We start from the raw sequence: 15,964 nt of genomic DNA, 5'->3' as shown, positions 1-15,964 counted from the left end.
TTCCATCCTGCCTAGTTTTCATTTTATAAACCTCAGAGTCCCGCAAAAGGGACAATTCCTTTTTTTTTTTTTTTAAGATTTTATTTGTTTATTCCTGAGAGACACCCAGAGAGAGGCGGAGACAGGCAGGGGGAGAAGCAGGCTCCATGCAGGGAGCCCCATGCAGGACTCGATCCCAGGACCCCGGGGTCACGCCCTGGGCTGAAGGCAGATGCTCAAGTGCTGAGCCACCAGGTGTCCGAAACCAAACGTCTCCCTGATGCCTCCTGCAAGGATGAGGCGCGCGGGGAGGAGCGGTCGGGCGGCCTCACCTGGTATCTGTCCCTAGTGGAGATGAGGAGGGTGAAGGATATGACGGTGGCGGCCATGGCGTGGGTAGACGGCATTCCGTACTCGGCGATCACCCTCTTCTCCAGCTTCACCACGGGCGGGGAGAGGGGCCGTGGCCACTTGAGGATGTCCTTGGCCACCTGGCCAATATACATCACCAACTGCAAAACCAAAGGGCCACTGTGAGTCCAACCAAATCAGCAAAACCCCTAATCTGCATGAATTTGTTTCGGGGCTCCCGGTCTGTTGGCCGAACTCCCCACCCTCTGTGGTCCACCTACCTGCAGGGAAAGTCCTGTGGGAGGCTGCTTGAGTCAGGAGGAAGAGAAACAGGCCTTCCTGGGCCCCGAAGACATGAGTGACATTAACGCCTATCATTTTTTTCTTTTCTTTTCTTTTTTAAGATTGATTTATTTATTTGAAAGAGAGAGAGAGTGCAGGAGTGGGGGACAGGCAGGACGGAGGGAGAGAATCTCGAGCAGACTCCGAGCTGACTGTGGAGGCCAAGGTAGGGCTCCATCCCGTGACCCTAAGGTCACGACATCAGCCGAAACCAAGAGCCGTGCTCTTCATCAACGGCACCGCCACACCGACCCATATCTAAGTTTTAGGGGTATACTCAACAAGCGTTTCTACAGCTTGCACGTGTGCCAGGTACTGTCCTCGGAGCTTTACAGATACTAATTCACTTAATCCAGTAACACCACAGAATGCAGCTCTATTTCCCAGGAGGGTAACCACTGTCCCTAGCGAGCGGAGCACCAGATTCGAAACCCAGTAGCTTTTTTTTTTTTTTTTTTTTTATGATAGTCACACACAGAGAGAGAGAGAGAGAGAGAGAGCGCCAGAGACACAGGCAGAGGGAGAAGCAGGCTCCATGCACCGGGAGCCCGACGTGGGATTTGATCCCGGGTCTCCAGGATCGCGCCCTGGGCCAAAGGCAGGCGCCAAATCGCTGCGCCACCCAGGGATCCCCCTTTTTTTTTTTTTTTTTGAAACCCAGTAGCTTTGCTTCAAAATCTGTGGCTTACGCCACCACGACGATACCTCAAAACCCAGGATCGTTCTCAAATCTGACGGCCCTTGTTTTTTTTTTTTTAATTTTTATTTATTTATTATAGTCACACACACACAGAGAGAGAGAGAGAGAGAGAGAGAGAGAGAGAGAGGCAGAGACATAGGCAGAGGGAGAAGCAGGCTCCATGCACCGGGAGCCCGACGTGGGATTCGAACCCGGGTCGCCAGGATCGTGCCCTGGGCCAAAGGCAGGCGCCAAACCGCTGCGCCACCCAGGGATCCCCTTGTTTTTAAGTTTTAACCAGAAAAGTGACTGTTCTTACAGACCTTCTGCTTAAAACAATATTTTTGAACGCCATGGTTTCTTCCGATGCATGTAGGTGACACACTGGATGTAATTCAGTTTCTTTCCATAATCAGGAGCATCAGTAGAATACATGGCACGAGTATTTTCAACCTTAAAATAAAGGCAACTCAACTGACAGTTTTCTCAAATGATTTTTCATGGTGGCATGAATGAAGAAACTGCCCCCCCCCTTTCTTTTTCTTAAAGCACAAGATGGAATCAGAATTTGGCTTCCATGCCCCTCAGAGATGAACAGGGCTGCTAACCACAGACTCATCTTGTCAGAGAGCTTGACAGGACGATTTCAGGATCAGTTTATAAAGAGGGAAGAGCAGCCCATTTACTCAAGTCTGCGTGGGCAACTCGAAGTGTGGTCTGAGGCCGGGCCGCGTGCCCACCACCTACACGCTGGTTTCAAAGGCAGAATCTGAGGCCCCCGCCCAGACTTAGAGTTAGAACCCTGTTTTCACGCAAATCCCAGGTCGTTCATGGGCCCAGAAGGCCCTGAGAAGGCCTGCATGACCCTGTATTCTCGCCCAGGTCCCTTGGGCCTGGGCTTTAATGATAAACCTTCCCATCGTCTTACCATGACCCATTGATTTTACCAGGGCTTTATTCAGCTCATGATGGATGGTGTTACCTTGCTTTGGCACAAAACCCACCGTGAAGGACTATTCCAAAATAACTTCCATTAGTCAGCCAAGAGTGCTTTGGGGTTTTCCACTTCTGGTGCTTTCTTTCAACTCCTTTACATCTGAGCATTACTCCAGCACACTCCCCCACCCCCACCCCCCCAAGGTGCTGCTTATGTTTTCTGCTCCACTGTCATTTTGCTCTGGGTTAAAAAACCAAGAACCACTGTCTGTGCACAGCAGGCCAAATCCACAGGCTTTAAATCCTCAGTGACAATCACTGAATTCCACAGCTGTGATTTCTAATCGGACTTTGAAATCCAACCTCTTTACCGTCGCCTTATTACCAGGAACTACTGTCCTGGAAACCAACGCACTCTTTTATGTTTCTGCCTCCCTCCTGGGGACCTGTAAAAACCCACATCAGACTGACAATTACGTGTGGAGTGACTACCAGGAATGTCTCGGAAGCTGCTTGAGCTAGATTTCTTGACACAGTCCCTTCCTCACTCACCCGCAAAGATAAAACCTGCAGGCATAATAACTCCAGTTTGCTCAAAAACACTTAAACTCCTCAGACAGGAATCCTAAAAACCATTAAGCGAAGACAGCCAGGGAAGCCTTCGGACAAATGTTTAAATTTCCTTAAAGTTCACGAATCCCTCTGCCTTCATTTCTATTTTTCCTTCTATGTTTGAAGGAGGTTTTTTTTTTTTGCAAAAATATTTTACTTATTTACTCACAAGAAATACAGAGAGAGAAGTAGAGACACAGGCAGATGGAGAAGGAGGGTTTTTAAAAACCATTTTACTTATTTATTCGTGAGAGACACATAGAGAGAAGCAGGCTCCCTGTGGGGAGCCCGATGCGGGACTCGATCCCAGGACCCCGGGGTCACGTCTTGAGCCAAAGGCAGACGCTCAACCACTGAGCCCCCCAGGTGTCCTTGAAGGAACTTTCTAAGAATTAGGACAATTGTTCATTTCACTTCAATATATTGCCACAGCAGCACATTGTACCTGATCGATAAATGTCGAGTAACGATTACCGTAGTGACAGCTCTCTTTACACAGAAGGAAGAGCTCTATTTTTCAAGTCACAGGAAAGGAGTCATACTGGAGGCCTGCGCAGGCCTGTCTGGGCCTTTGCATTCACTACAGCAGAGCGACAATGTACCGAGCCCTGCATCAGGTTCCCGCCCGAGTGGAGAAACCATCACGTAAACAGAAGATCTCATCATCATGCAAATACACCTTGAAAAACATCGTCTAATCAATTCTATGGACATGTATGTATGTAGAGACAGAATGAAGAAGCCAGAACAACAGCAACAAAAAAGAAGTACATACTATAGGATTCTCTTTTTATAAAATTCTTGAAAGTGGTTTATCGGTCTAGCACAGGGAGCAGACCAATGGTTGCCAGGAAGGGGGGAAAGAGACTAGAAATGGGCACGAGGATACTTTTAGGAGTGATGGATACCGATCTTAATCACTGTGATGATTTCACGGATACGTACACATGCCCAAATATTCTGACTTGTACATTTTAAATACGTGTAAAGTTTGTGAACACACTCAGAATAGTGGAATTGGACATTTTCGATGGGTCAATTATATGGTATGCAAATTACACCCCCATAGAGCTGCTAAAGACGTGCGATTTACTAGATGTCAATCACATCTCAAGAAGTGGCTGGCTTCGCCTGGGTTGCCGTAACAACCAAGCGTAGACTGGTGGCTTATAAACAATGGGAATTTATCTCTTACATTCTAGAGGATGGAAAGTCCAAGATCCAGGTGCCAGCAGATTTGGTGTCTGGTGGGGACCTGCTTCCTGGTTCACAGACAGCCATACTCTTGGTGAGTCCTCACACGACGACGGGAGTGAGGGAGCTCCCTGGGGTCCTTCTTACAAGGGCACTAATCCTATTCATGAGGGCTCCACTCTCAAGACCAAAGTACTTCCCAGAGGCCCCACCTCCTAATACCATCCCATTGAACACTAGGCTTCAACATGTTAACATTCCAGAAGTTTTCTCAAGTAGGAGGAGATGTGTGGGGTGGGCCTGGCCGTGAGACACTGTGTGGGTCTTAGGTCCACTTGGAGGTTCAGGGAAGAGGTGTAGGCAGATCGGATCAGTCCTCAGGTGTCCTGGGCAGAGTGAAGGCAAAGACCCCAAGACTAGAGGGAAGAAGACCAGGTATGGGAATATTGCAACATCCAGGTGAGAGAGAAAGGGATCAAGGTTGGCAAAAGTGGGGCAGTAGACAGATTAAAAATATATATATATTAAGCTGGGAGACTGTTGAACAGGTTTATAAGAGTTGGAAGAATGGGGGCACTGGGGTGGCTCAGTGGTTGAGCATCTGCCTTTGGCTCAGGTCATGATCCTGGGGTCCTGGGATCAAATCCTACATTGGGCTCCCTGCAAGGAGCCTGCTTCTCCCTCTGTCTCTGTCTCTGCATCTCTCATGAATGAATAAAATCTTAAAAAAAAAAAGAATGTAAAAGGCAGTGCAAATTATGCTAAATTTAGGAAGCCAGACATAAAAGGCTACATATTGCATTATTCCGTTTATATGAAATATCCAGAATCAGTAGATCCATAAAGACAGAATAGATTAGCGGTTGCCTAGAGCTTGGAGGCCAGATGTCTGAAATCAAGGTGCCAGCAGGGCCACACTCCCAGGGCAGAGTCCTTTCTTTGTTTCCTCCACCTAGTGTCTGGTGGCTGTAGGCCCTCCTGGGGGCCCTGGGGGTGGGGGCGGCCTCTAATCGCTGCCCCTGTGCTCACATTGTCTCTTCCCCTTCCTTCTGTCTCCTGATCTTCTGTCCATCTTAACTCTTCCTCTGCCTTTTTCTTTTAAGGGTACTTGTCATTGAAGGGCCCACTCAGATATCCAAGACCATCTCCTCATCTCAAGATCTTACTTAACTGAATTACATCTGCCATCATTCTTTTTCTCAAGATAGTGTTCACAGGTCCCACGTCTTTTTGAAGACTACCATTAAATCCACTATATTCAGCAAACAGTATGTGAATGAACAGGCACCGTGCTGTTTTGGTTCTCCACCATGGAGAACAAGGTGGACAAGATCTTTGTTCTCGGAGAGCATATGAAGCGAAAAATTGGCAGAAAGTATGCTTGGAGTCTTTGCATCTTATTGGTCCAGTAAAACAGCACTGTCCTGCTTTAAAAAAAAAGTGTGCTGGATCTGACAAAATCAAAAAGTCAAAAATATTAGAAACAATACTGTAGATGTTAGCATCACATGTCATTAGGTAATTACAAAATAAATCCATGCGCTATCATTACATTACATCTATCAGAATGGCCAAAATCTAAACCGCTGACACCACCAAAAGTTGATGAGGAGGGGGAGAGAAACGAGAAGGCTCATTCATTGCTGGTGGGGATGCAAGACGTCACAGCCACTTTGGAAGACAGCTTGGTGGTTTCTGGCAAAACGAAACGTTCCCTTACCGTAAGATTCAGCCATCGTGCTCCTTCGTATTTAACCCAAATGAATCGAAAACTTATGTCCACACAAAAGCCTGTACATGCATGCTCACGGCAGCTCATTCATAAGAGCCAAAACTTAGACCCAACCAAGCCATCCCTTCAGTAGGTGAGTGGATATATCCAGACAAAGGAATATTATTCAGCGCTAAAAAGAAGTGGGTTTTTGAGCCCTGAGAAGACATGGGAGTACCTCATGTCCACACTAGCAAGTGAAAGAAAACCATCTGAAAAGGTGACATACTCTAAGTTTCCAACTATAGTATTTTCTGGAAAAGGCAAAACTATGGAGAAATGAAAAGATCAGGGGTTGCTAGACTTTGGAAGAGAGGAAGGATGAATAGGCAAGGCGGTGAAACGATTCTGTACGCACGCAATGTAATGTTCAAACCCATAGAAGGTGCAACAGCAAGAGTGAACTGTAGACTACGGGCTTCGGTGATCATCATGCGTCAGTGTAGGCTCGTCAGTTGTAACAAATGCACTGCTGTAGGGCGGGATGTTCATAGTGGGAGGCTGTGCCTGGTTGAGGGCAAGGATTATATGGGAAATCACGATTTCTCACTCAACTTTGCCATGAACCCAAAACCACCCTGAAAAATAAAGTCTATTACAGAGTACTGTGGCAGAGGCATCGGGGTGGCTCAGTTGGTTGGGTGGCTGGCTCTCGATTTCAGCCCAGGTCATGATCTCAAGGGTGCTGGCACTGAGCCCCACGTCGAGCTCCGCAGGGGTCCCCAGTCAGTGGGTTCTCTCTTTCTCTCCCTCCCCTCTGCCCCTCCTCCTGCTCGTGTGCTCACTTGCTCCAAAATATATCAATCTTTAAAAAAAGAAAAAGAGTCCTATGGCAGAAGAGAACTATTTCTCCATTTACTCTGCAGTCAAGAGTGCAATGATTAACTTGACACGGCTTGCCCTAAACGGAGGGCTTCGCTTTCCATTGTTGAAAGGCCCCCCTGCCTAAAGGGACCAAATTAAGTTTCATCATCCATCACGTTCCTTTGGGCTGAGGCCCCAAAGGCCTACACGTAAAGGAAAAATCCATGAGGGGAGGCAAGACAGGAAGCAATTACAGATCATTAACGCCTTAGCCAGCTGTCTTGGGTCTCCTGCATGGTGCTGGGGCCCTAGAGCATTTTGTGATGAGGAATCAGTCTGTTTTTATTTTTTTTACTTCTGCCCTGATTATAAGATAAAGGAAATGTGTAAGTGGGGGGAAAAATTCAGTTCTCTGGAGAGTCTGACATTGATCCCAAGCAGATCCCAAGCTTTTCTAGGAAACCAATTCTGTCAACACAAAACAGGTCTTCCCGGCACAGAGGACTTCCAACGTGGGGTCTCTTCTTCACATTTGGGCTTCTCTGGGGCCGTCAGAGAAGTTCTCCTAATGTGGTAGCCCTTTCTGGCTATCACGATCCCATCCCACTGACAGCTTCACCCCGTCTAACACATCTTAGATTAACCAGACTTTACTCTTCACACTAGTATAAATAAAACCTAGATAGCTCCAAACATAGAGGATCCTTGAAAGAACATTATTACTAGGCAGTTACTCCCTCTTTTTTATGCACTGAGATGACCGGCTGAACCTCCCCATCATTTATCATTTATCCTCCTCCTCTCAAACACCCCCATCCCCATGGTGTAAAGGCTCCACTGTTGTTATAATAAAAGCTAAATCTTCTGTATGATACAGGGAGCATCAAGAGGCTCTTCTCAAATTATGTCCCCCTAACCTCTTCCACCCACCCACACCTTTTGATAAACTTGAACATCTTCTTTCCTTCCTTCCTTCCTTCCTTCCTTCCTTCCTTCCTTCCTTCCTTCCTTCCTTCCTTCCACCTCTACCCACAGCTTCCTCTGCCCGGGGGAATCACAGTAGCAACAGTGTGTCCCTCGGGATTTAAGGGGGTGAAAACATTGTGGGTCACTGGGATTCATGGCCTATCCATGGATTTATTTTTCAGGAGCCAGGAATTTGGTTATATCATTCTTTAACTGCTGCGGACTAGAGAACACTAACATGTAACCCACAGGCCACAGCTTCTCTACCAGTTACAGACCCATATCATTTCTTAGTCCAACCAAATTAAGCTCCTTCCTCTTCTTCTCAGGTTGCTGATATGATGATTTGGGTAAGGAAAGGCCAGACACCCAATCATTCCACTTCCAGGTACGAAGCCCTGAGAACCGAAAACCTGTGTCCTCACAGAAACTTGCCCACAAATGATCTTAGCATCATCCTTCACACCAGCCAAGGAGTTTAAACAACCCAAACATCCATCAACTGGTGAATGGAGAAGCAATGAGCAGGATGTCCTTACAACAGAATATTACGTGTCCATAAAAAGCAATGAGGTACAGACACAAGGATGGACCTTGACAGCAGTATGCCAAGTGACAGCAGCCAGACGATGAAAGGACAAATATTCTATAATAATAATATAATAATATAATTCCATTTATTGAAATGTTCAACACAGGCTAACCCTTGGAGACAGCAAGTAGATTAGGGGTTGTCTGGGGCAGGAGGGGAGGGGAATGGGGACAAGAGGTTCCTTCTGGGGCAGATGAAACTATTTTTAGAATAGTTGGGGATGGAGGTAAGGGTTGTACAACTACATGGATCCACTAAAAACCATAGAATTATATTCCTAAAAAGAAACTAGGGGCACCTGGGGGGCTCAGTTTGTTGAGCGGCTGCCGTTGGCTCAGGTCATGGTCCCAGGGTCCTGGGATCTAGCGCTGCATGGGGCTCCCTGCTGGATGGGCAGCCTGCTTCTCCCTCTCCAGTGCTTATGCCCTCCTGCTTTCTCCTCTCTCTTTCAAATAAATAAATAAAATTTTTTTTAAAAAGCTGGGATTTTAATTTAACCCAGAGCCCAGACTTTAATAAAACATACAAATGAATAAAAAAAACCTAGACATTAAAATGGGTCCTGAAATCCTTCTCTGTGTCCTTGAAGCCCTTTGCTGCAAAGTCTTAGGGACAACGCCTTCCTGTATTGAGTCCAGGGAAGCCGCTACGGGGATTCCTAGTACTCTGTGCTCCAGGAGCCCTGCCCGGGCCTGCCCCGACCCGGTTCTGCAGGGCACCCAGGGGTGATGGCCCATGCCACAGAGGAGCTGCTGGAAACCCACTCAACTTCAAACCAGGATTAGGGTTTTTTTTTTTTTTTCTCCAAAGATTTTATTTATTTATTCCTGAGAGACACAGAGAAAGGCAGAGACACAGGCAGAAGGAGAAGCAGGCTCCTGCAGGGAGCCCGATGCGGGACTCGATCCCGGGACCCCGGGGTCATGCAGATGCTCAACCAAGGGGCCATCCAGGGGCCCCTAGGGTACTCATTTCTAAAGCAATTTTTTTTTTGAAGCTGTGGAACCTTTTCAGATCAATACTTTTATGAAAGACTGGCTGCGCTGGGCTGTGTTCGTTTACTCAGGGTAGAGTCGTCCCTTCTCCCTGGAAGCAGTGAGGCTCTGTGGCAGCTTGTTTGGTGTCAGGGAGTGAATTAAAAGCAGCTCTTTGTGGTGGTCCTTTCGGAACATTCTAGAAGCCACTGCCCACCAGCCAGTGTGCAAAGTTGTTTTCAGTTGGTGAATCTCTTCTCATACTTGTGGCATTACTTTATTTACTCTTTAAAATTCTGAGCCCATTTCCAGTGCGTTCTCTGGCTGTGTGTGTGTGTGTGTGTGTGTGCTCATGGGCTGGGTGGTGAGTCACTGAGAGAAGCAACTGTAATTTCAAACTAATAAGATTTCATTCCATGCCTGAAGCACCAAAACAAAGAAATTACAGCAAACACTATAAATCCCAGAAGACTGACAGAAAACTGGTCTTTCCATATTCAGAGTCCCGTGGAAATGGAGGTATAATAACTAAAGCACAAATGACAGGTGAGAAAAATCAAATAACGAAGTGACAACCTTTGCTGGTTCCTTCTAGCGCTCCATTTTTTTTCAAGCTCAGATCTGCTTCTGAACTTTTTGAAGACAAACATTGAAGGTACCAAGATTAGCAATGAAGTCACATAGGTTTGAACACCTTCAGGAAAATTACTTCAAACCAACTGAGCCTCCTTTTCATGATTAAGAAGGAGGCGGGTTAAGTAATAACCTGATGTTTGCGCAGTGATTTTTTTTTTCAGAGTGTTTTCACAGACCCTGTTTATTTTAATGTTCATATCCTTCCTATTTTACGGATGAGGAAACCGGGAAGGTGAGTGTCTGGCTAAAGACAACACAATCAGGGTAGTGCAGCTGGATTTGAATTTTGTTTTCTGACTCCAAATCCTCCACTCTTGTCACCAGACTCCACCACCTGGCCTCTGATGATTAATACAAACAGATATCTTTCCTTAAGGAGCCCAAATTCTATGATCTTAACCCATTTCACGCATGCTGAGCTCAAAAGAGGTCACCTGACTGCCCTTGGGAGTAAGAGATTAATTTCCAATTCCTATCTGTACCATTCCACCAGTGAGCCATCCAGAAGGTTGGAACCAAGGTTTTGTTCTCGCCTCTGGAAAGAGGCCACCTCCAGAATGGCACCCAGAGAGGGAATGGGGGTCTTCAGTCCTAATAGAGCACATATGGAAGCTGAAATCATGCACAAGCCTGCCCTCCTTCAGCCAACCAACCGATCGCAAAAACCTGGAAACAGCTCCAAATATCCGTGACAGGCCACTGGTTAAATACATTACGCAACAGTTCAAAAAGCATTGTGACATATGCAGTCAAGTGAGAAAAAGCCAGAGGCTGCAAGAGTATATATTGATCCCATTTGTATTTTTAAAAGTGCATTTGCATACAAATGCATGGAGGCACGTGGGAAATCCTCCAGGTAGAATCACGGGTGGGGGCGGCTGGTAGGAACGAGGTCTCGTGGGCATCTTGTGTACTGTTTGCATTTTTCCCACAAAGACAAACAAGAACTCACTTCAGATATCAACGTAACCATCGCAAAGAAAATTCCTTTCTTGGAGACGTCTTGCTCACATTTTTAAGTATTTCCCTTGTCTGTCCTGCTGAGTGCAGAAAAGTAAACTGCAAAATAATATGGAAGGATCAAAACCTTTATTGTTAGAGATCCGCCTTTAAAGCCAAAATGCGTTAGAGGTCACTGGCTCACCGTGTTCAACTTTCTCATCTGATTAAAACCACAAACTACTCGCATCTCCAAGCGGGCGCTAAAATCTGTGTACGTAACCCACCGGCCAAGCCAGCCAAGGCTACAGCGGAAAAAAGTCTCAGAATTTAAGCTGGAAGGAAAGTCCATCTTCGGTCTTGGCTGACTATTCTTAACCTACAACTCTTTCTGCTCTTGCCTGCATCAAACACAGAAAAACCTGCCACAGGACTTTCCCACAGGTTAGAAACCCAACACTTTAAGGAGAATCACCCCAAGCCATTGGAGCCAAGAGCCTAACTGAATTCTTGGCCAGTTGGCTTCACCAATCAGCCGAGCATCATCCTTGGTCTTTATGGGGCAAGAACAGCCTAGTGACTAGTGTTTTAGGATTTTCAAGATTGACTCAGCAGAGTTTTACCTGGAATATGTCTGGATTTTTGGTGGGACCCTTTCTGTGCACCCCCCCCATACCTATGTGGCCTTGGGGTCCCCTCGGTGCCCAGCTCTCATTAGCGTTGTTCAAACGATAATCGGTTACAAACCACCATCTAGATTGTGCCGCGTGCACAGATGACTCATGTTATTAAATAATACTGGTCTTCAAATTGGCTTACTCCTTTCTAGTAAAACATTTGTGAAATCATGACCTGTTATTGATTATATTTTACAACATAAGTAGAACCAAGACGTACATGTTTAAAAAATAAAAACTCACTGCACGTACTAGGTGTTCTGGGAATCATAGTCCTGCAGTTACTGATCTCCACTCATTTTTATACAATTACCTTAGTTTAGGTTATGCTTTTTTTTCAAAGATGTTATTTATTTATTTGAGAGGGAAAGCGAGAGCACGTGTGCTAGCAGGGGTAGGAGTAGAGGGAGAGGGAGGAGCAGATCCCCGCTGAGCGTGGAGCAAACTGCGGGGGCTCCATCCCATGACCTGAGCCAAAATCAAGATTGGAGACTCAACCAACTGAGCTGCTCAGGTGTCCCAGCTATGCTTGTTTTATGCCTTGGCCCCTGCAACAAGGTAGGCCCTGAAAAAATGAATGCATGCACGCAGGCAAGCACGCAAGCAGGCGGGCACTGAAAATGCATGTATCTCTCACTATCCAAATTCTTCTATCTTGAAATTGGAAACTGAAGAGATTTAGGTAAAAATTTGGATAAATTTCTTGCTATCAAACCTCATGCTACTTGCCGTCTAGAACTCAGGAACCAAATAGATTTGAGCAACTCATAGCCCTTGTCTCCTGGACTTGGCCTAAAATGTATTACTTCCTTTTTCATGTTTAAAACTCATGCAACTCTCTCAGTCCCTCCTCACTCAATAGAAGCTTCACCCCCCCTTTTTTTTTCATTTATCTATTTTAGAGAGAGAGACAGTGAGTGGGAGTGGGGCAGAGGGAAAGAAGAGAAATTCTCCAGCAGAGCCCCCGGCCCCAAGCATGGAACACAACGCAGGGCTCGATCCCAGGACCCTGAGCCAAATCAAGAGTCAGCCGCTCAACCTACTGAACTACTCAGTTGCCCCAGAAGCTTCACCGTTTTATGCAGTGCCAGCCACATCCTTGTCATGATGGTAAAAGTTGGCTTAAGGGGATTTGCCTATATCAGGTGCCTTGTCACCTGCTTGCTTCCAAAGTGGCCACTGTGGCCATTACTGATTTGTTCCTTGAACTTGATAACCAGACTACTTGTTAATAAGTGATCATACCCTTCGCATGTTCAAGGAACCATCAAGGCTGAGAATGGAAAGCTGACACTCAATGGAATTCCATCCTCATTTTCCAGAAGCAAGATCCCACCAACATCAGATGGGGTGATGCGCTGAATACCTCACAGAGCCCACTATCTTCACCATCTTATGCAAGGCCAGCACTCACTTGAAAGATGAAGACAAAGGATTATTATCCTGAATCCTTGTGTTGATGTCACCAACCCCAGAAAGGGAGCCGACGTGACAATGACAACTGCTTCAAGATTGTCAGTAATGCCATCTACAGACTGAGTGCTGGGCCCTCCTGGCCAAGGTGATCCATGATGACCTTGGAGATGTGGATGAACCTAAGACCGTGGCCCACGCCCTCGCTGTTCCTGGATCATGATGGTTTCACGATGATCATGGATGACAATCACAGCCCCTCCAGAAAGCTGTGGTGTAAAGTCTGCGATCATTATTCCTGAATCCCTCAGTCCTGCCAAAGCTGTGTGCAAGGTCATCCCCGAGCTGAATGGGAAGCTCACTGGCTTGGCCATTTCTAATAATAGCTTCCAAAATGTGCTATCATTTCCCCACAGGGCTCTTGTGTTCATCAACAGCAAGCTAGAGCTTTGCAGCAAAGTACATTGCTAGTAAGCTGGCCTTACCTGAATCCTCACTTGCTTATATATGTAAATCATCTTGGGAGCCATTTAGATGATTTAGATAAAGAATCAACATTGCTAACAGCAGCCTATATACGGTGCATACGATAAAGCAAATATGGGATGTGCTCTGGCAGTAAGTCAGGAAAGCACGCTTTTCTACCTTCAAAGGACCCTAGCAAGTCACTCTCTTATTCGTTTCCAAAGACATGATAAGAAGCGGAGACTAGCAGGTCAAATTTAAATCACCAGCTTTCGATCTCTAAATTTTCCCAAGACATTTTCATGGACATACCCTAATTCTTGGTGATTTTTTAAAAAAATTTAATTGAGCAAATCTCCCACTTCACCTCGGCCAGTTTCTCGGTTTCATTTATCCTTCACAAATGTTTCCACAATTCTATCACTCGTGTTCTAGGAGTGGGCCTGAGAAATGGGAGGACTTACGAGAGTGACACAAGGAACGCCTGCCCACCCAGGCTCTTCTTAAGGCTCGGGCCGTGCTAGTGGCACCCAGGTAAGTTGTGCTTCACCATAAAGCCTCAGTCTTAAAAAGTGTTGGTCATAAAAACGAATGTTCTTACGTGTCCCCTTTCAACTCCACCCAAACCCAAACAAAAAACAGCCGTGTAGGCTAAAGCATTTGTTTTCTGTAATATGTAATATTCAGAATTTTCTGAAGAAGGAAAAGAAATTAACTAGAAAAAATGTAGGTACTATTTAAATGGGGTTCAGGTTCGGTATGTCTCGAAATATATCCAGCCTCAGACAGAGTCTAGCCCTGCATTACTCGGGGACAAGAAAAACCATGACCACACTGCGCCTGTCTGCCTTTCTATGGCAGTGTCCGTGGACGAGGAAGCCTCGGATGTGGTGGGGTTGGGGTGAGGTTGGCCATCATGCTGACATGACCGACTCTGAGCCTGATTTTAGGCTGAAGGTCTGACACTGGACCCCCTAGTTTTTCAGGCCGTCCCAGGCTCTCCTCACACATTTAGTCGGAGCTGGGTCACCTTAAGGTGGCTTCCTGTCAAGGGAGGCTCTCAGGCATTGAGAACATGTGCAGCTCGAGGTGTCCTCTGTTGACAATCTTACACAACTCAGGAAAGCTCTGAATGGTGGCCACTCAAGAGGAAAAAAAAAAAGAGAGAGAGAGAAAGCCTTCTTTCCAGAGGATTAAAGACTCCAAGGAGTCAAGCCAGGCAGCCTCGTCTATGCAGGTTCTGAATCCAGTCACCCCATGTCGGCGGCTTCCCCTTCATGGGACCAGTGAACCAGGCTGCGCAGAAAGGAATAGTTTATGGCGTCATTGGAGGAAGTTCAAGGGTCAGGGGCCTCCTGCCTGCCCGGGTCTGCTCCCTTCTCTTTCCTCGGAGAGCAATTTTCCAGGGAGCTAACTGGCGGGAGGAGCGGCGAGGGCAGCCCGCAGGCCGCGGGTCCGGGCCCTCCCTCTGCCTCCACAGGCCGCGAGCCCTCACCCCGCGCCCCTGCACGTTCCCGGGGGAGGCCGCTTCCTCCAGGGGTGCTGTCTCGTGCCCCCCATCCCTGAGCAAACGCAATTACCAGTTAAGAGGCTGGGGAGGAAATGGAGAGCTAAGGAAACGCCTAAGAATAACAACAATTCAATATGCCAGCTAACAAGGTTACGGAGGCCACAATCATAGGACGTAAGGAAGAAAATCCACTTAGGACAGCGCGGATGATGTCAGCTGCTGGCCGGGCGCCCCAGGTCCGCGGCAGCTACTCAGTGAATCGGGGGAAGAGCCAAATGGACTCTTCTATTGTTATTTTTCCATAGACAACAGCTATTTCCACTCGGTTTGACATCATTGGCTGTGCCATCAGCCCTGGGCAAAGCCCCTCTTGTGCTCATTTCCGAACAACTGTCGACGTGACAGCCGCGAGCAGGGAGCAGGAGGCCGCGGGCCTGTGCCCGAGCCAGCCTCACGTCTAGGGCCCCAGGCGGGCTGTCTCCTGCGCGTCTGGCCATCTCTCCTCCTCCCTCCATGCTGAAACCAGAGGCATCGCATGACCACAGGCCACAACCCCACTGCCCCTCGCCCCCCACCCCGTGGTAACAGCAACGGCACATCCCACTCGTAAGAGTACTGGGCCCTCGTCTAAGACTTAACCTCAAGTCCTGGGAACCGCCTGGACCTTGGACGGGCTCGCCCAGAAAGGAAGAGTCCCCCAGCCCCGAGGTCCAGGCAGCCCGCCTAGTGCCCCCACGTGCAGCCCAGGCCTTCTGCCATCCCGGGGCTCAGGCCGTCCTGAGCCACCCCAGGTCAGAGCTCACCTGGGGCGCGGGCACCCCGGTCCCTCCGGTCTCTGCCAGGAGCCTCTGGTCCCAGCAAGCTCCAGGGAAGGGCTTGCTTGGCGTGAACGCGACCACACCGAGCAAATGAGCCCAACTACCCCGCTCCCAGGAGCCCAGGGCCGCTGTGGCCGGCGGGCGGTGAAGACACGGAGGTATTCCTGGGCCGTCATCCCTGAGAAGCGAGTTTCCCTTTCATTTTGGAAAGACAAGAATGTCTTTCGTCTAAGAACATCACGCACTGCGAGCTGATTTTCCCCCAAAGCCGCGTCCTCGCGCTCCCCCTGCATCCGCGGCTCCGGG

At 47.6% G+C, this 15,964-nt stretch overlaps 1 protein-coding gene across 2 annotated transcripts in view; it reads right to left on the bottom strand.

Annotated features, from left to right (window-relative positions):
• The window catches only part of SGPP2 (sphingosine-1-phosphate phosphatase 2), a 105,363-nt gene that overhangs the window by 29,571 nt on the left and 59,828 nt on the right, over nt 1-15,964 (bottom strand). For both annotated transcript variants that reach the window (XM_055344973.1, XM_055344972.1), the window contains exon 3: nt 312-491. In XM_055344973.1, coding sequence (XP_055200948.1) covers nt 312-485 — 174 coding nt within the window. In that variant the 5' untranslated portion in view covers nt 486-491. The remainder of the gene's footprint in view (nt 1-311; nt 492-15,964) is intronic.

The sequence above is a fragment of the Nyctereutes procyonoides genome, unplaced genomic scaffold (genome assembly GCF_905146905.1).
Source record: "Nyctereutes procyonoides isolate TBG_1078 unplaced genomic scaffold, NYPRO_anot_genome, whole genome shotgun sequence".
Lineage (NCBI taxonomy): Eukaryota > Metazoa > Chordata > Mammalia > Carnivora > Canidae > Nyctereutes > Nyctereutes procyonoides.
This window is presented reverse-complemented; position numbering and strand designations above follow the sequence as displayed.